Below are 21633 nucleotides of genomic sequence, written 5' to 3'. Positions count from 1 at the left end.
AGTCACCAAGTTAATGAAGAAAGAGTAACGTTTGCTTATTTTACTTATTTTATTTATCATTTTTAGATGGGTTTTAATTTTACTTTAATTTAATATTTTTTATAACTCCATTTGACCAGTTTTTAAATTTCTTTAACAAAAACAATCTGTTCCAAAGATCTTTGGCAACAGTGAGTTGACAAAGGCAGGCGGTGTTCCATGACTGTGCCTGAGACCTGTTTAAAGTACTGAGCCTGTTCCACCATCTCAGGTACAGGTGGTCAGCTTCATACATGGATCAGGTTAGTGCAGGCAGGAGTGCCCCATGGTTGGCGAGTTCGGGCAGCAAGCCACATTGAAGGCATTCTGATCCATTCTCATCCACCTCCCACATTGTTACTCTTAGGTTTGTTGTCTGTCCCTATCCCTGGCATAGAATGTCCTTAAATTTAATCTAAAGTGATCAGTCTCTTTCTCTGTGATGTTACCCAACTATGTCAAGTAACTTCTGTTTTTATTCCAAAACTCCTCGTATAATTTCTGGTATTCAAAAGGTGCAAACATCAAATGTGCAGAAGTTTATCAGACTGATTCATTCATTCAATGATTAAATTGTGAAGCAAACCTAGAAGACTAAGGTGTGCACTGAAATAAGCAAAGTATTTAGAACAACTGATTGCAAAGAGGCAAACTATTTAACTGGAGGAGGAAATAGGCAGATAGCTTGAATATAAAAACATGACATTTTAATGTGAATTCTCTAATAAATTAAACACTACTACAGGTATGTACAATATATTTCACACATATGATATGGAACTTCAAACACCCAGTAAAACACTGGACTCCTCCACAGCTGTTACAGATGAGAAAACCTTTACATTACAATAAGATGCTAATGTCAACTGTATTTCTCGACAGATAAATTAGTTATTAAAGCACTGCACACATGTAAAATACTAGTTTGTTATAAATTATTTAAAAAATCATCATTTTGTTTTCAAACTTATATGGTGCAAGATCACAAAATATAACTTGGTTATCCATTTCAATAAAATTATTGCAATCATTTTTGACAATTTGTCTTTTAGTTGTACGTTACAAAATATAGCATAAGTACAAAGTGATTTAGACATTACCTCAGTGCTAAACGTGCTTTGTAAATTGGGTTTTACTGGCTTCAACCAGCTAGGAAGCGAAATGAAATCGTAGACCACATTCAATCTACTTCTCTCTGGTTTCAAGCAGGCTTTGACGCCCGATTCAGAATGTATTTACACCATAAATGCAGGTTAACGTGAACATTTACTGTAAATGTGCTTTGAGTGGTTCAGAAACAACACATAATTAGATTCGCAGCAATCAAATTGAAAAACTCAAGTTGTGCCACAGAAAATCAGTATGACAATGAAGTGTAGATTCTTTAATTCTTTAAACAGTACATGAAAAAGATCAGGTACTCTTATGCTTCAGTTTCGTGTACCAGGCTGGACATTCCCTGTTTGTCTGCAAGGTAAAAAGAATTTAAACAAAGCTTAGGAACAGTAGAAAAAGCCATTTTGTATAAAGTGATCCTCAAGTACAAAATGTCATCAACCAATTATTAAGGAGTCCCCAAATTTGTTTTTAAGGATCACATTGCATTATATATTAACAGAAGAGGGAAACCAAGGGATGTAGGTCTAAATTTGAAAAGAGAGACAGGCGTAAACAGGGGTGGTGAAGAAGGCTTTTGGCAATAGACAATAGGTGCAGGAGTAGGCCATTTGGCCCTTCGAGCCAGCACCACCATTCAATGTGATCATGGCTGATCATTCTCAATCAGTACCCCGTTCCTGCCTTCTCCCCATACCCCCTGACTCCGTTATCCTTAAGAGCTCTATCTAGCTCTCTCTTGAATGCATTCAGAGAATTGGCCTCCATTGCCTTCTGAAGAAGTGAATTCCACAGATTTACAACTCTCTGACTGAAAAAGTTTTTCCTCATCTCCGTTCTAAATGGCCCACCCCTTATTCTTAAACTGTGGCCCCTGGTTCAGCACTCCCCCAACATTGGGAACATGTTTCCCGCCTCTAACGTGTCCAACCCCTTAATAATCTTATATGTTTCGATAAGATCCCCTCTCATCCTTCTAAATTCCAGTGTATACAAGCCTAGCTGCTCCAGTCTTTGAACATATGACAGTCCCGCCATTCCGGGAATTAACCTAGTAAACCTATGCTGCACGCCCTCAATAGCAAGAATATCCTTCCTCAAATTTGGAGACACAGTACTTCAGGTGCGGTCTCACTAGGGCCCTATACAACTGCAGAAGGACCTCTTTGCTCCTATACTCAACTCCTCTTGTTATGAAGGCCAACATTCCATTGGCTTTCTTCACTGCCTGCTGTACCTGCGCGCTTCCTTTCAGTGACTGATGCACTAGGACACCCAGATCTCATTGTACGTCCCCTTTTCCTAATTTGACACCATTCAGATAATAATCTGCCTTCTTCTTCTTACCACCAAAGTGGATAACCTCATACTTATCCACATTAAACTGCATCTGCCATGCATCTGCCCACTCACACAACCTGTCCAAGTCACCCTGCAACCTCATAGCATCTTCCTCACAGCTCACACTACCACCCAGCTTTGTATCATCTGCAAATTTGCTAATGGTACTTTTAATCCCTTCATCCAAGTCATTAATGTATATTGTAAATAGCTGCGGTCCCATCACCGGGCCTTGCGGTACCCCACTAGTCACTGCCTGCCATTCTGAAAGGGATCCATTTATCCCCACTCTTTGCTTTCTGTCTGTCAACCAATTTTCTATCCATGTCAGTACCCTACCCCCAATACCATGTGCTCTAATTTTGCCCACTAATCTCCTATGTGGGACCTAGTCGAAGGCATTCTGAAAGTCGAGGTACACCACATCCACCGGCTCTCCCCAGTCAATTTTCCTAGTTACATCCTCAAAAAATTCCAGAAGATTAGTCAAGCATGATTTCCCCTTCGTAAATCCATGCTGACTCGGAATGATGCCCTTACTGCTATCCAAGCCTGTCTTTTTTGGTGAGGATACCAAGTAGTTGGAACATCATGTTACAACTTTACAAGATATTAGTAAAACTACATTTGGAGTATTGTGGAAGGAGTACTAGGAAGGATGCCACTAAACTGAGGAGTCTGAGGGATGACCTTTTGTCATTAACCTTTATGCTAATAAAATCAAGAGGGACATAGATAAGGTGAATAGCCACTGCCTTTTGTCCAGGGTAGGGGAGTCTAAATCTAGATGGCACTGATTTAAAGTCAGAGGCGAAAGATAAAGATTTAAAAGAGAACCGAGGAGCAACATTTTCACACAGTGGGTGATGTGTGCATGGAATGAGCAGCCAAAGGAAGTGGTAGGGTGGATACAATTATTTCATTTAAAAGATACATGAATAGGTAAATGGATAGGAAAGATTTGGAAGGAAATGGGCAAGCTTGGGTGTGTGATCAGCATGGATGAGTTGGGCTGAAGAGCCAGATTTCTCGCTGTACAGCTCCATTACTCTAATTTGTAATATCAACAATCAGTCATATGACAAATAATCTATAAGGATACCCAAATGAAAAATACCCAAAGGAAATATGCTGTCTTTACTTGGTCTGGCCTGTGTCTCTTGCAGTGAAACAACTGCTGCTCTTCTTCATCTGTCAGTCGTCACTACTCAATGGGGAGTGGGAGGAGGGAATGGCAGCTGGATTGGAGCACTGACAGCTCGGGCCACAAAGCTATGGAAATAGCCATCTCCACAAAATCTAGGTAGGGGCTTAGAGATGGACAGCAAATGGTGGCTTCATAACTAAGCTCATATCCTTCGACTGAAATTTGGACTAAAGATACACAAGTAATCTTCAGGTTAAACAATATATATACATGAATTCTAAGAAGCAAGTAACTCTAATAAGACATAAGTCACTTATTCTGTGCCTTCAATATTATCTTCAAAATAAAGATTGGCTGGAGTAAAATGACAATCATTATTCCTATGGAAAAGTCATTCTGCTAGTACCAATACATTGCTATCTGGGAACCAGGGTCAGATTTTCCTTCAGCATTCTCCTCAATTATTTGTGTCTACTTGACTCTGAAATTCTGTGCAATATCTTGGGATTCCTACCAAATATGAATGGAGACTGCAATAAAAATATTCCGCCTGTTAAGAGAATATCATCAGATCCTTTAACTCAATTACTGAAGTAAATCTGTTTATTCTTAATTGTGTAACATTACTACCTTTCAGTAGAATGTGTGCAAAACAAAATGTTAGATTCTGACACCCTTAAAAGTTATAACTAATTATCAACAAATTAAACAGAGACTGATGCTAAAATGATCACATTTGTACATATTTCATTTTGTGTTGAGAGTTTAAGAAAATGCTCAATTACGTGAAATTGTATCATGTGGCATGTGACTTATTTCATGTGCTCTAATTGTGGGTCTGGCAATATCCTATTAGCCTTTAAGAGCGGCTATGTAACGTCTGAATCAGCACAATAATTTCTTATGGAGACAGTGTCTGAAATACATCACATGTAACTCGAATGCATGGCAAGGTTGGAAACTGACTCCATAATGATAACTCTCAGTGATAATACCTTCTAGCAAGAGCTAACATGTCCTTAATAAAGGAGCAAACATTCACTGCACTGTTAGATTTATTTCCATTTATGAAAAATACAGTGCCATTGAAAACCTCTATGAAGCAAAAAGATCTCCTCAAGAAAAATGTTTGATTCCGAATTATACAATCTGACTCTAAATTAAGACAAGATAAATGATATCTTAGAATTTGATTACGAGTTGATCACTGGTGCTGCAGGAAAGTAGGAACTCGAAGATTGTTATTAAGATTTTCAAGATTAAGATCCGTAGATTTTTGTTTGACAAGGACATGGTTTGAGGAAAATTATTTGTTGGAAATATGGGCATGATAACTGGATGTCAGAATTAAGGTGAACAGATGTCTTCCTACATTTCACACCTCCAGCATAACTGAATATTTAGGCTAGTCTTAATCGTAAGTATTTCTTTCTGACAAAACAACTTACAAAAACTGTTGGTTTTGGTTTGTAGATGTTTTCTTCCTCCTCTGGGGGAATGCCGTGGGACAATTTAGATGTTGAGGCAACAGGAATGACTTTGACTTCATGCTGAGCACCTTGCAAACCACCATCACTCTGCTTGTTGCGCAAAGTTATCAGAACTTGCTTCATTACTGCCAATTCCTGCAAAATAAAACAGGATTGATAGTAAAATAACTTGTAAACGGGTAATGTCACATATCGAAACATATAAAAAAGGATTGATAGTAAAATAAGTTGTAAACAGGTAACGTCTACTGTCTATGAGATTTTATACCAGTTGCAGCTAATTAATATCTGCACTTTGCCTCAGCAATTAAATGAACAAATAGACCTTGGATTTTTAATTAACTGATATCAGATATACAGATTGAATGTTTTGGGGCCTTTATCAACAAATGAACAAAATGAAGTTACCAATTTTTAAAATTTAATGAGAAATAAATATTTCCCCAATCCACTAGGAATATCTGCAGCCATGTCCTACAAATATAGAAACATAGAAAATAGGTGCAGGAGTAGGCCATTCGGCCCTTCGAGCCTGCACCGCCATTCAATATGATCATGGCTGATCATCCAGCTCAGTAACCTGTACCTGCCTTCTCTCCATACCCCCTGATCCCTTTAGCCACAAGGGCCACATCTAACTCCCTCTTAAATATAGCCAATGAACTGGTCTCAACTACCTTCTGTGGCAGAGAATTCCACAGACTCACCACTCTCTGTGTGAAGAAATGTTTTCTCATCTCGGTCCTAAAAGACTTCCCCCTTATCCTTAAGCTGTGACCCCTGGTTCTAGACTCCCCCAACATCGGGAACAATCTTCCCGCATCTAGCCTCTCCAACCCCTTAAGAATTTTATATGTTTCTATAAGATCCCCCCTCAGTCTTCTAAATTCCAGCGAGTACAAGCCTAGTCCATCCAGTCTTTCTTCATATAAAAGTCCCGCCATCCCAGGGATCCCTAGAACCAAGATGACAATGCGTGTGGTCAGATTTACCCAATTCCAGTGATATCTAACAATTTTTACTAATCTTACTTATATATTCATTCTAATGAAAAAACATTCAAAGAGCTGTACAGGAATATTACTGAATGAGACACACTATATATAACAAAAACATTTAGAGTGATATTACCAACAAAACTAAATAATCTTAAAGAAGGAAGTCAAGTCAAGTCAAGTCAATTTTATTTGTATAGCACATTTAAAAACAACCCACGTTGACCAAAGTGCTGTACATCTGATTAGGTACTAAGGAAAAAAATGAAACATACAGTAGCACGCAAACAGTTCACAGCGCCTCCTCAATGAGCCTCAAACGCTAGGGAGTAGAAATAGGTTTTGAGTCTGGACTTAAAGGAGTCGATGGAGGGGGCAGTTCTTATGGGGAGAGGGATGCTGTTCCACAGTCTAGGAGCTGCAACCGCAAAAGCGCGGTCACCCCTGAGTTTAAGCCTAGACCGCGGGATAGTGAGTAGCCCCAAGTCGGCCGACCTGAGGGACCTGGAGTTAGAGAGGTGGGTTAGAAGATTTTTGATGTAGGGGGGGGGAATGTCCATTTAGGGCTTTATACGTGAATAGGAGGAGCTTGAAGTTGATTCTGTACCGTACAGGGAGCCAGTGGAGAGAGGCCAGAATCGGGGTGATGTGGTCCCGTTTACGGGTACCCGTCAAGAGTCTCGCTGCGGTGTTTTGGACCAGTTGCAGGCGGGACAGGGAAGATTGGCTGATCCCAGTGTGTAGGGAGTTGCAGTAGTCTAGGCGGGAGGAAATGAAAGCGTGAATGATTTTTTCTGTGTCGTCGAATTGGAGGAAAGGTTTGATTTTAGCTACGGTACGAAGTTGGAAGAAGCTGGCTTTTACCACAGCGTTGACTTGCTTATCAAATTTTAATGCAGAGTCAAATATCATGCCGAGGTTTTTGACATGCGGTTTGACTAGGCAGGATAGGCTTCCAAGACTGCCTGTTATCGATTTGATGGAGTCGGGGGGGCCGAATAGGATGACCTCAGATTTGCTCTCATTTAGTTGGAGGAAGTTCTGTGCCATCCAACATTTTATGTCCTCAAGGCAGTGTAAGAGGCTGTTTAAATTTGACTGGTTGTTGGGTTTCAGGGGGAGGTAAAGCTGAGTGTCATCGGCATAGCAGTGGAAAGAAATGCCGTGCCTTTGAATGATTTGGCCAAGGGGGAGCATGTATAGAGAGAAGAGAATGGGGCCTAGGATGGAGCCTTGTGGAACTCCGCAGGAGAGGCTAGCTGGAGCAGAGGAATAACTGCCTATGTTGATGGCGAAACTCCTATCTTTGAGGTACGAAGCGAACCAGCTCAGGGCAGTGCCCATCAATGCCAACCGCGTACCGGAGACGGTCAATAAGGATGGTGTGGTCCACTGTATCGAACGCTGCGCTGAGGTCGAGAAGGAGCAGGATTGCACAGTCGCCGGTGTCGATGGCGAGAAGCAGGTCGTTGTGTACCTTCAACAAGGCAGACTCTGTGCTGTGGTGGGCTCTGAAACCTGACTGGAAACTTTCCAGGATGGTGTTTTGGTGCAGGTAGGGCACTAATTGGTTTAGAATTGCCTTTTCAAGGACTTTTGACGGGAATGGCAGTTTGGAAATGGGTCTGTAGTTGCTAGGCAAGGTGGGGTCTAGGTTAGTTTTTTTCAGTAGGGGCTGGACCACCGCGTGCTTGAAACAGGTTGGAACAGTGCCAGTGGCCAGAGAACTGTCGATTTTAGAGAGGATGCTGGGACCGGCTATTGCAATGACATCTTTCAGAAGGGCAGTGGGGGCAGGATCAAGGGGGCAGGTTGCAGGTTTCATAGCGGAGACAAGCTTTGCAAGGGAGGATAGAGTGACGGGTTGGAAGCAGTCCAATTTAGATGAGCAGACTGGTGAGACAGCTAGGTCACGGGTGGGAGGGGAAATGTTCATTCTAATGTTCTCAACTTTGTTGGTGAAAAATTTAGCGAATTCTTCGCACTTAGCAGGGGACCCAACTAAGCTGGTACTGGGGGCGGGACATATGACAGAGGTAATTGTGCTAAATAGGACCTTGGAGTTATGAGAGTTTTTGGAAATAAGGTCGGAGAAGTATTGTGCTCTAGCAGACTTTACTGCTTCCTGGTATTTGAGAAGATTGTTTCTCAGAATTTCGAGAAACAATGTTGTAGATTGGGAATCCAGACGATAACACTAGGTCGAGAGTATGGCCTAACTTGTGAGTGGGTCCCGTGGTGTGAAGAGTCAGATTGAAGGACTCAACCAGGTGCATAAATTCACTCACAAGAGGCTTAGTGGGACAGCAAACATGAATATTAAAGTCACCAAGAATCATGATCCGGTCAAATTTGGGCAAAATGCTAGAAATCAGATCAGCAAATTGGGTGATGAAGTCCTTATGCATTTTTGGTGGGCGATACACAAGAACAATTAAGAGGGGATAGGCTAGGCCTACTTTAATTAGTTGCACCTCGAAACTGGAGAAATGATCAGCGTTCAGGAGGCGGCAGTTGAAATGTTTCTTAAAACACAGTGGCTAAGCCCCCACCGCGTCCGGAGAGCCTAGGCGAGGTGAAAAAGTTACAGTCATCAGGACAGAGTTCCACGAGTGGAGCAAGCTCACCAGGGTTAAGCCAGGATTCTGTGAGCAGTAAGAAGTCCAATCCACGGGTGGTGAAGAAGTCGTTGAGGATGAAGGTCTTGTTCTGTAGGGATCTTGCGTTGATCAGGGCCACTTTAGCAGGGACAGCAGGTGAGCTTCGGTCGGGTAGCGGCTCCCACGCCAGCGGGCGGAGGTTCAGGGAGACCACGCCGCTGCGCTTCACAGATGGCCTTGCTGGGAGCCCGCGGGCAGGCAGTCCAGGGACCGGGATGATCGGTCGAAGAGCGGCATACCTGAGCTCGAGGGAGCGCCGGTGGATGGAGCGGTAAGGTCGACCAGGTCCAACTTCGCAGCGCTGGGCGAGCGAGGTAGGCCGCTGTTGGATGAGCGCGGGCGAGGTTTTTTAAATTTTCAAATGTTCCCGCGCGTTTACCCCGCCTCCGGCGGTGGATGTAAGGCTGGGCCCGCACATCTACCGGGAGTTGATCGAGGAGCGATCGTTGGAAGAAACGTTGTCCGGGACCTGGACTGAAGAAGTCGACGACGGAGGGTCGGATCAACAGGAGGGTTCGGCGGTCATAGACCAAAGTGGCTCGAAGAACACTACGATCTGTAGGTGAGCGACGACAGGCAGCCAAATACAACGGCGCGGCCATCAAGGAAGAGACAGTCAAAGAACATGGCAACAAATGACATGGCTGCCAGTGGTGGATCAATTTTATTTGGCAAGAAGCAGAAGCCAGAAATAGAAGAGGACATTTATCATGGAGGATTATAGAGGATAAGATCGTGTGATTTGAAGATAAGAGATAACAAACGATTAAAAAAAGACACATTGATTAATCAGCAGCCAGTGCAGATCAGCAAGTAGTAGAGTGAATAATGAATGAGACATATTGCAAGTTAGGACTCTGGGAGCAGAATTATTATGACCTCAAGCTCATAGTATTGGGAAGGGTATACAGCCAAGAATGTATTGTATTAGTTAATTCTAAAGGGAACAAAGACATTGATGAATGTTTTAGCAGCAGAATGTTTGAATGAGGGTGGATCGGGTATTGCAATAGAGATGGAAGAAGACCTTGCCAGAATTGATGGCATGAATATGTGGTTCGTAGCTATCTCTCAAATCAAAAATTGCACCCAAAATTGCGAACAGTCTGGTTCCCTCTAATTTCCATTCATATTTGCAAAATGTACAAGCAGCTGCCAAAATAGACCATCTTGCCATTTCTCTCCTGAGAATTGGATGCCATCCAGGAGGAAATTAAAGGGTTAACGCTGTAAAAAAAAAAATCCAGCTTTATTTTGAAAATGCAAGATAATACTTAGTTTTACTCTCAAAAGCATTTGGAGTCTTTTTTGTTGGAGGGAATATGGTTATATATTTGACTGTGGGGCATCATATGTTAATTAATAACAAATAATAGTAAAATAAGTTTTCTTAAAGTTATAAAAAAAAGAATAAGTTCTACATGAAAAACATATATCATAAAAATCACTCAAATTTAAGTATTAATGATAAAGCTTAAAATAGACAAGTAGGAATTGGTCATTTAGCACTGCGGTCTGGTTAAGTGACCAGGCATTTAGTGACTGGTATATAAAAAGCTGTCAGTGGAGAGCAGCTGTTCTAGAAAGCAAGAAAGTTGATTTAAAGATAGAAAGATTTAAAGACCGCATGGATGAACTCCAAAAATTGTTCATCCCTGTCTGGTGAAAAAATAAAACGGGGAAGGCGGCTCAACCATGGCTAACGAGGGAAATCAATGATAGTGTTAAATCCATTGGAAAAGGCATATAAACTGGCCGGAGGAAGCAGCAAACTAGAGGACAGGGAGAAATTTAGAACTCAACGGAGGAGGACAAAAGGGTTAATTAAGAGGGGGAAAAAAGAGCATGAAAGAAAGCTTGCGGGGAATATAAAAACTGACTCTAAAAGCTTCTTCAGATATGTAAAAAGAAAAAGATTAGTGAAGTCAAATGTAGGTCCCTTACAATCAGAGACAGGTGAATTTATAATGGGAAACACCGAAATGGTAGAACAGTTAATCGAGTACTTTGGTTCTGGCTTCACTAAGGAAGACACCAACAATCTTCCAGAAATACTAGGGGACCGAGGATCTAGTGGGAGGGAGAAACAGAAGGGAATCCACATTAGTCAGGAAATGGTGTTAGGTAAACTGTTGGGACTGAAGGCAGATAAATCCCCAGGGCCTGATGGTCTGCATCCCAGAGTACTCAAGGAGGTGGCCCTAGAAATCGTGGATGCATTGGTGATCATTTTCCAATGTTCTCTCGACTCTGGATCAGTTCCTGTGGACTGGAGGGTAGTCAATGTAACCCCATTTTTAAGAAAGGAGGGAGAGAGAAAACAGGGAATTATAGACCAGTTAGCCTTACATCGGTAGTGGGGAAAGATGCTCGAGTCGATTGTTAAAGATGTTATAACAGCGCATTTGGAAAGCAGTGACAGGATCCGTCAATATCAGCATGGATTTATGAAGGGGAAATCATGCTTGACTAATCTTCTGGAATATTTTGAGGATGTAACAATAATATATTCATAATATATTCCTTTATTTGTCCCACACCGGGGAAATTTGCAGTGTTACAGCAGCAAAGTGGATAGCAAGAGACATTCATTATAAATAAAAATAAAGATAAGGATAAGTGTCATCTTTACTGTGTTTTTTTAAACTGTTACTGTTAACTGGTCTGTTGGGAGTAGCGCTGGTTGTGCAGTCTCACAGCAGCGGGAAGGAAGGACCTCCGATATCTCTCCTTCACACACTTGGGGTGAAGGAGTCTGTCACTGAAGGAGCTACCCAGTGCAGTGACAGTGTCCTGCATGGGGTGGGAGTCGTTGTCCAGCAGCGATGTTATCTTTGCCATCATCGTCCTCTCTCTCACCGCCTGTACTGAGTCGAGGGGGCAACCCAGGACAGAGCTGGCCTTCCTGATCAGCTTGTCAAGTCTCTTCCCCTCCGCTGCTGAGATGCTGCTGCTCCAGCAGACCACTCCATAGAAAATGGCTGATGCCACCACAGTGTTGTAGAAGGTCCTCAGGAGTGCCCCCTGCACTCCAAAGGACTCGAGTCTCCTCAGCAGGTAAAGTCTGCTCTGGCCCTTTTTGTACAGTGCATTGATATTTTCGGTCCAGTCAAGTTTATTGTTAAGGTAAACACCCAGGTACACCCTAAGTAGAATGGATAAGGGAGAGCCAGTGGTTGTGGTGTATCTGGACTTTCAAAAAGCCTTTGATAAGGTCCCACACAAGAGATTCGTATGCAAAATTAGAGCACATCGTATTGGGGGTAGGGTATTGACATGGATAGAGAACTGGTTAGCAGACAGGAAGCAAAGTGTAGGAATTAATGGGTCCTTTTCAGAATGGCAGGCAGTGACCTGTAGGGTGCTGCAAGGCTCGGTGCTGGGTGAGTGGGCAGATACATGGCAAATGCAATATAAAGTGGGTAAATGTGAGGTTACATTTACAATGTAAATGTAAATACAAGAACAGGAAGGCAGATTATAATCTGAATGGTGTCAGATTAGGAAAAGCGGAGGTGCAACGAGACCTGGGTGTGCTTGTACATCAGTCACTGAAAGTAAGCATGCAGGTAGAGCAGGCAATGAAGAATGCTAACGCAAGTTGGCCTTCATTGTAAGAGGATTTGAGTTTCGGAGCAAGGATGTCCTACTGTAGCTGTACAGGGTGCTGGTGAGACCGCACCTGGAGTATTGTGTGCAATTTTGGTCCCCTCATTTGAGGAAGGACATCATTGCTATTGAGGGAGTGTAGAGTAGGCTCACCAGGTTAATTTACGGGATGGCGGGACTGACATATGGTGAAAGAATGGGTTGACTGGGCTTGTATTCATTGGAATTTAGAAGGATGAGAGATCTTATAGAAACATATAAAATTCTTAAAGGATTGGACAGGCTAGATAAGACCTCCCAACATTTGATTTTACAAAATTCATAATTTTGATGTCCAAAATTCAGAATGTTGCGTTACATTCATGTGTGAAAAACTACTATTATTTCCAACAGTCAGTAGTTCTTGGACTACATGTACAATGTCAGGCTTATCATGAGTATATTCTGCTATTTAGAGAAAGGTTATTGAACAGAAATACTTTTTACAACACAAAGAAAACAATTTTTGTTTTGTTTATTCTATTTTGCCTTTTCCTTACACATCCCAATTCTCTTGGTATTGAATAAAAGAACAATGGTCATAAAATGTATGACTAAGTTATGAAGAAAGAGTTTCATTTAAAACTGCACATACCTAATTTCGTTGAGACATACTTACTCCAGTGGTCTTCAACAGCAAATCACAATGGTCCATGTCCCCTCCAACCCCCCTCCCCACCCCTACACCCCTCTCACTACCCTCCCCATCCCCCTACTCCCAATCTACCCCTACTCCCCCACCTCCAAGCCCCCCTCCCCCTTCCCTCCGCCCCCATCCCCACTCCCCTCCGCCCGAATGGCCTACTACTGCACCTATTTTTCTACGTTGATCTTGATAAAGATCAGATCAGCATACAAAAGTACTGCAACAAAATACATTGGGGAATTTTTATGTGTAAAAGAAAATACGTTGCGATATAATCCATGCATTTTCACACACTAAATAAATCAACGATCAAAGTAACATTATTTAAAACGGCTCAAAAAGATTTATGGTCTAAGCACAGAACAGTTTACAAAGCCCCAAACAATTTAAGATTTGGTGGGTTCTAAGGTAAAAATAGCAAGAAAAATCAAGTTGCCAAATACTCCTATTATGCCCTGTGGGCTTTCTGCCAGATTTCATGCCAGCTGAATCTCATTAACCAGACATCTGGAGAGACTGGGCTAAAACCTTTGTTAACATCTTTAAATGACACAAACAGGTTGCCCCTTCAATTTCCTACAACTAATTTCATTTGTCCATTCAGCTGCATTCTAAATGAACATATTTTCTGTGTACCAATATACTGAATGGCACCTCCTATTCCCCCTTCAAAATATTAAGAGCGTCCATTTTGGAAAAAAAAATAGTTTGGTCCTGACCTTTGGCTGAATCTTTTTCCGATAGTAATTCAAAGATTTCATGAGACTTTTGATGGCTCAGATTTCACACTGAAGTGAAATCCAGAATTTTCATGTATTAGCAGATCCAATTCCATTATGTGTATTGGTAATAAATGTTTTTTTTAAATTTCGTAGGCTGATTTTATTGTTGGCTGTGGATTAGTTGGTGGCACTCTCACTCTGAGTTAAGGGGCTGTGGTTTCAATCTCATTGCAGTGACTTGAGCATAAAAATCTAGACTGACATTCCAGAGTAATTTCTACGATAAACCCTGCGAGATTCATTTACTCCTCAAGAGGTGATATTTCTGTGATTTCAACAGCTTGCAAACCACTGTACTTAATTAAGCATTCAACTTAACTTTTCCTATGCATTGAACCTTTTATTTTCCTGGAAGTGCACAGTCAGAGCATGTTATTGAGGAAGTATCAGTAATGTAGTAATAAAATAATTTCCTATGACAGCTCCACTGTTCCCTTACTTTGTCAGGAAACATGAATGCAGTTTCCCCTCCATTCCAAATGAAATACTGTAACCACTTACATATTGTGATTAAATATTTGTATATCAAAAGGCTGTGGAAACTCTGGCGACCAGACCAAAGATGCTAGAGGAAGAAGATGGACCACTCCGTTGAAATCGCCTATACTGAAGTGTAGTACTGCAAAGGAGCGTAACGTCCACCATTTTAGTAGGCAAAACCCGCCATCCGTTATGCCTCTCGCAGTGTTTTGGGGGAACAGTATGTGTGATGATACCATAAAAACACAGAATATATCTCATCTATCAATTCACAGATTTTTGTTGTTTTTCTTTTTAAATGTTTCTGCAAGATTCTGTTGTAATATATAAGACAAGGGGGATGTTGTGATATTGCTGGGACTACTTTGTGTATCCAAGAACTACTTTGTATGGCTGTGTATATAAGTGATGGGTGTGATTAGGCGGTCACTCTGGATCCAGGCGGCCTTGGAATAAACAGCCTGGAGTTAAGCTCCACCATGATAACATCTTAAACATGTGTACTCGTGGTCCTTCCAGAGTCACAACAAAGGTACAACAGGTACCGGACCACGAAGTACAACAGATTCTGCCTACTAAAATGGTGCCATGATATACTAAGGTTTTGAGGGTCGAGTGGTCTATCTTGTTCCTCTAGTATCTTTGGACCAGACCAAGTTATGACACCATTTTAGTGTAGGATACCTTAACTTTTCAGTCTTGATAGCTTTTCTTTTTGATTCTACAATGCACATATTTAAAGGAGGTGGAGAGATTATTTAAAAAAAAAAATGTCTTCAATGTGACTGGATAGCCAACATTTTAAGCAGTAATAAAGAAATATTACCTCCCGCTGATTCAAGAGTCTCTCTAGATCTGCTGCCATTTGGTTTTTCATGCGAAGTAAAGCTGCCTTTTCTTTTTTTAACTGACTGAAAAGGAAACAAACCTCGAGCATTAGAAGGCTATCATGATTTATTAAACAAATGATATTTTTCAATATCATTAATTCACCATGTTCTGGGAATTCCCTGTAGTGACCACAAAATTGCTGCAAGGATTAATACAGAACTTTACAAGTATTTTTATAGTAAAAGATTATCTTGACGAACAGAAAAAAGCATTTGGAGAATGATAAGTTATTAATACCAATGCTGCAGCTGCTGGAAATCATTGCTGGGGCTGGAGTTTGAGAATACTCAAGGTATAGAAGCAGCGTGTGAAGCTCTTCATAATTAGGTATGTATTTGCTGCTGAATCACATTAACTTGACAATGTTTTTGATAGTGTTGCCATCAAAGTGTTGGAAACACTCATTTTTTCCGTTGTTCACCATGTTACTTGTCAGCACTTTCTAATATCTACATTTCCCCAGCATTTGAAAGCTCATGCGCCTAAATAAATCAGTTAGGACCTGCAGAAATGAATGAAAAAACCCCAAATAAGCAGCTCCACAATTTAGAAACAGCTAACCTGATTGATAACAAAAGTTTGCCATCAGGCCGAGTAGAAGAGCAAGCATTAATGTTTGAAAAATCAAAAGGAAACTGCAGATGCCGGGGAAATACAAAATAAAAACAGAAATGCTGCAAAACCTCAGCAGGTTAGATAACAGCTGTGGATAGAGAAAAAGACTTGATATTTCAGGTCACAACTGTGATGTCAAAAAATCTTCAACCTAAATGTTAATTCTGTTTTTCTTTCCATGGGTGCTGCCTGACCTGCTGAGGGTTTCCACCATTAGTCTCCAGTTCTGCCTTGCAAAAGAGAGAGGCAGGAGAGGTTGATCCTCCATCATGTCTGTGTTATTACAACCTTTTGTCCAGGTGTAGAGTTTAGAGATACAGGGTGGAAACAGGCCCTTCAGCCCACCGAGTCTACGCTGACCATCGATCACCCATAAATTAGTTCTGTGTCTTACACACGTGGGGAAATTTTATAGAGGGCAATTAACCAACAAACCTGCATATCTTTGGCAAGTGGGAGGAAACCGGAGCACCCAGGGGAAATGTACAAATTTCGCACAGACAGCACCCAGGGTCAGGATTGAACCCAGGTCTCTGGTGCTGTGAGGCAGCAGCTTTACCGCTGCCCTACTGTGCTGCCCCTGAACGCTGTGTAGGTCTTCTCCAAAAGCATGTAAAGCAGCCAATTTGTAAATGTTGTAGGTTTAATAACTAAAAGGATACGGATATCTTTTTTGGGTGGGGAATATTATTGCGAAGTTAATAACCTGCTCCTGACAATGAACATTTGAGTGTCATTAACCCTTCTGTGCTATTGTGTTTACAATGTATGCTTAGCAGGTTAAGAGACGCACATAAGATTCTGCAGAAGCCTTGGATATATATTGCAGTTGCTTTTCCAGAGGTTACATCGTTTATTTTTAAGAATATGATAGCTTAATTCATGATACCGTTTGGGGAGAATCAAGATTTTGATGAGTATGGGTTGCTAGCTCAAAACATTTGTTTTTTCTGTGCAATCTCCCATCATATCCACTGTTCAAATACCAGTCTAAAGTTACCTGCTACAGGGAATCAAATTCAAATATGAAAGAAGCCAAATGATGTAACAGTCATTAGTTTTAGAGTAGCATCTAAGACTAAAACAAAGTAGGAAGATGCACCAGAGCAGGCAAATTTCCTTTTATTTTCTTCCCCACTCAGGTGCTCTAGCTAAACAGATTTTTGCCATTTTCAACCTAGTTCCTGGTGATTGAGATCAGAGACATAATATAATATAAAATTGGGGATTTATGTTCATAAATGTAAAATGTACAGTAACGACCATTCTTCTGTAATTACTTTTAAAATAGTTCTGTGGTAAAATACAAGGATCCTTTAATCTGTACTTAACCTGATTAAAGGATGGTGATTTTGAATGCTGAATGTTGAAGTACAAAATATTCAATTTCTCTTTGATATTTCCAATAAAAAAAATGTAGCACACCATGATCTCAGAATCACCTGGCAGAATCCGACATCAGAACTGCTACTAAATTCTATTCACACAATGGACTGCCAAAGACTGGATTTCTGTAATTGTTAAACATTGCCCAGCAACTTAACAAATACCAATGTCAAACTCAATTTTAAAAATGTGGATTAGTTCAGTTAATGATAGAATAACTAATATTTATTCATATGTGGGGCAAGCTGACCAACACTGCACAGTGAATACCGATGTTTTAAGCAAGTAATATACTTCTGGAAAGAGGCACATTAAGAATACATATATTAAACAAATGTGCATGTTAAACATGCTTAAACATTACTGGGAAAAGAAGAGATGCAGGGAACTGCAGATACGGGTTTATAAGAAGAGAAAGTTGTGGAGGAACTCAGCAGGTCTGGCAGCACCTCTGGGGGATATAAAAAAGGCCATGTTTCGGGTTGTGGCCTTTCTTCAAAAAAGGTAGTTGGTCACGTGCTTGTTTCGCCCCTAATTTGAAATCTACCTTCAAGTGGAAACACTTTTTATATGTTTATTCCATCAAAACTTTTCATAACCAGAGAATACCAATTTTAAACTTCCAACCTCTTGAATATTTACTCAGAGATATTACCCGCAGTTCTGGTTACGCTAATAATTCTTGACATTTACCAGACTTCATTCTCAAGTTGCGAAACCTGTTGTTTGTATCTCTGGATCTGGCCGTCTCTCTGATGAACAGTCTCAATAAGATAACTGTAAGGCTGTTGGGCTTGACCAAGTAAAGACTTTGCATTTGCAAGCTGTAATTTAAAAAAAACACGATGATTATAATTTCCTTTACTAAAGTGCTCACTGCATCAACCACCTAAAATTCAACAGCTTTGAACATAAAAGTGAAACAATTACCATTTTCAGATTGGTTGTTTGATGGAACCACTGAGAGTATCTACAAAACACCCTTTTGAATTAACCTTCCAAGGAAATGGCAAGTTCTATTTTAAAGATGCATCTTGCATGCATTGCTAACACAATATCAATTTCTTGCCCTAGCATCAAAAAACATGCCCGTTAAACAATCCTAATTAGTACTCCATGTTTTCTTGGTTATCAGGCTTAGTGTCTGACATGGTGATTGATCTATGATGACATGATCAGGCATTAATGGTTTGTACTTCAAAACTGTTTAAGATTTTCAATCAAGAGAAATTTCAAACACTGGATTAAATGAAAAACGTAAATGTCTCTGTAACTTGGAGTTGTAAAATCTCATTCCTAGCCCACCTTCATGATCAGCCATTTCCACTTTAAGTATCATCCCTTCCTCCCCCTCCTTCGTTTATTTCAAATATTCATTTCTGGAATGCAGACACTGCTGGCAAGGCTGCCATTTGTTACCCATCTCTAATTACACTTGAACTAGTGATCCCACTACCCCACTTGAGAGGACTCTTTTAACTATGTTACTCTGGATCTGGAATCACAGGAATAAAGGCAGCAGATTTGTTTCCTTAAAGGACATTGGTGATTTTGGATGGATTATTAATATTTCAGTTTCCCATTTGCTTTTAATTAATCACCTGAATGTAAATTCTCTGGCTGCAGTGGTGGGATAGAAACATAGAAAATAGGTGCAGGAGGAGGCCATTCGGCCCTTCAAGCCACCACCGCCATTCATTGTGATCATGGCTGATCGTCCCCAATCAATACCCCGTGCCTGCCTTCTCCCCATATCCCTTGATTCCACTAGCCCCTAGAGCTCTATCTAACTCTTTCTTAAATCCATCCAGTAATTTGGCCTCTGTGGCAGAGAATTCCACAAATTCACAACTGGGTGAAAAAGTTTTTTCTCATCTCAGTTTGAAATGGCCTCCCCTTTATTCTAAGACTGTGGCCCCTCTGAACTTATGTCCCCAGAACACTGGTCCAGGACTCTGGTTTATGAAACAACCACATTGAAAACAATCACATTGTATTCCAAACTTGACAGATTTCTGCGTCTCCTGGCTGCAAAAACCAAGAGTTCTACATACTGAAAAATGGAAAATGAGACATTTACTCTAGCGAGAATGCCATTCAATGTTGTAGTATTGTTTAATATGGTGAAAATAAAGCAAAACTGCACACATTGCAAGTCTGAAATAAAAATGAGGGAAAAGCTCAGGAGGTCAGGAGCATCTGTAGAAACAGTTAATATTTTTCATGATACAATGTTATCATTGGAGAAAGACGCTGGGCCAAGAGATCAGTCCGTGCTGATGTTTGGTGGCCAATGTTGACCAGTCCACAAAAAAATGCTAACAGTGTAAGCATGTTGTGCCTTTGTTTAAAAAAGGTTCTAAAAGTAAACCTAGCAATTATAGACCTGTTAGTTTGACGTCTGTGGTGGGAAAATTAATGGAAAAGATACTTAGGGACAATATATATAATTATATGGATAAACAAGGCCTGATTAGAAACAGTCAACATGGATTTGTGCCTGGAAGGTCATGTTTGACTAATCTTCTTGAATTTCTTGAAGAGGTTACCAGGGAAATTGATAAGGGCAAGGCTGTGGATGTTGTCTATATGGACTTCAGTAAGGCATTTGACAAGGTTCCACATGGTAGGTTGATTAAGAAGGTTAAATCGTTGGGTATTAATAGTGAGGTTGCAAGATGGATTCAACAATGGCTGAATGGGAGATACCAGAGGGTAATGGTTGACAATTGTATGTCAGGTTGGAGGCCAGTGTCTAGTGGAGTACCCCAAGGATCTGTGTTGGGTCCACTGTTGTTTGTCATTTACATTAATGATCTGGATGATGGTGTGGCAAATTGGATTAGTAAATATGCAGATGATACTAAGATAGGTGGTGTAGTTAATAATGAAGTAGAGTTTCAAAGTCTACAGAGAGACTTGGGCCTTTTGGAAGGGTGGGCTGAAAGATGGCAGATGGAGTTTAATGCTGATAAGTGTGAGGTGCTGCATTTTGGTAGGACAAATCAAAATAGGACGTACAGGGTAAATGGCAGGGAATTGAGGAATGCAGTGGAACAGAGGGATCTGGGAATAACTGTGCATTGTTCCCTGAAGGTGGAATCTCATGTGGATAGGGTGGTGAAGAAGGCGTTTGGTATGCTTGCCTTTATAAATCAGAGCATCGAATATAGAAGTTGGGATGTAATGTTAAAATTGTACAGGCATTGGTGAGGCCGAATCTGGAGTATGGTGTGCAGTTCTGGTCGCCAAATTATAGGAAGGATGTCGACAAAATGGAGAGGGTACAGAGGAGATTTACTAGAATGTTGCCTGGGTTTCAGCACTTAAGCTACAGAGAGAGGTTGAACAGGTTGGGTCTTTATTCTTTGGAGCGTAGAAGGTTGAGGGGGGACTTGATAGAGGTTTTTAAAATGTTAAGAGGGACGGACAGAGTTGACGTGGGTAGGCTTTTCCCCTTGAGAGTGGGGAAGATTCCAACAAGGGGACATAACTTTAGAATTGAGGGACAAAAGTTTAGGGGTAACATGAGGGGTAACTTCTTTACTCAGAGGGTGGTGGCTGTATGGAATGGGCTTCCGGTGGAAGTGGTGGAGGCAGGCTCGATTTTATTATTTAAGAGTAAATTGGATAGGTATATGGATGAGAGGGGATTGGAGGGTTATGGTCTGAGAGCAGGTAGATGAGACTAGGTCAGAGAGAGTGGTCGGCGTGGACTGGTAGGGCCGAACGGGCCTGTTTCCGTGCTGTAGTTGTTATATGGTTATATGGTTATATGGTATTTGCAGTATACCTCTGTTTATTTTTTATAACATTTGTCGGGCTCAAATAATAAATAGAATTAAAAAAGTGCAATTTCTGGGGGTAGTTATTTTCTATGAATCAAGATGCATAAACAGACATTTGTTTATTGTCATTTCTAAATAATGATCAGTATCCCATGAGCAATTAAAAGGCAATATAATATCCGGTAACCAGAAAATGTACCATGTTATTGGATATATTATACTAGTTATCTTTTCCGATTTGAGAAAGATTCAACGGATTTAGGTAATGCCTTCTTGCAAATGTTATTAAAAATATTTCAGAATTCAGCTTTGATATTTCAAATTCAGTTAATGATATAGGCATTATAACTACTCCCAGGTGAACACATAATTTTGTGTTCCAGAATCAATGGATTAAAGAAAACCGCCCAAATTTCTAGTGTTTTAGCTTTTTAATGTTTTTGTTGCGGACAGTTCCATTCCATGTGGTACGACATTGCTGTTGACAACAGTTTTTCTGATGCCTTTCTGGAATTCACATACTGTTTCTAAAGCGTCTTGGATTATGATCAAATAGGACTTTTGTTATTCATGTTCTATTAGTTTAGTGTGCCTTTGGCTGGTATGAATGACTGAGATCATTTGAAAGGA

The 21633-nt window shown here is 40.7% G+C and overlaps 1 protein-coding gene across 2 annotated transcripts in view; it reads right to left on the bottom strand.

Annotated features, from left to right (window-relative positions):
* Nucleotides 1-742: 742 nt before the first annotated feature.
* Nucleotides 743-21633, bottom strand: part of pibf1 (progesterone immunomodulatory binding factor 1) — a 91546-nt gene continuing 70655 nt past the window's right edge. For both annotated transcript variants that reach the window (XM_078402278.1, XM_078402277.1), the window contains exons 15-18: nt 17909-18039; nt 15150-15234; nt 5071-5247; nt 743-1485 (exon numbers count right to left, since the gene is read on the bottom strand). In XM_078402278.1, the coding sequence (XP_078258404.1) occupies nt 1432-1485; nt 5071-5247; nt 15150-15234; nt 17909-18039 (447 nt within the window). In that variant the 3' untranslated portion in view covers nt 743-1431. The remainder of the gene's footprint in view (nt 1486-5070; nt 5248-15149; nt 15235-17908; nt 18040-21633) is intronic.

Source organism: Rhinoraja longicauda, chromosome 7, assembly GCF_053455715.1.
Source record: "Rhinoraja longicauda isolate Sanriku21f chromosome 7, sRhiLon1.1, whole genome shotgun sequence".
NCBI lineage: Eukaryota > Metazoa > Chordata > Chondrichthyes > Rajiformes > Arhynchobatidae > Rhinoraja > Rhinoraja longicauda.
The sequence above is the reverse complement of the archived record's forward strand: the minus strand, read 5'-3'. Positions and strand labels throughout refer to the sequence as shown.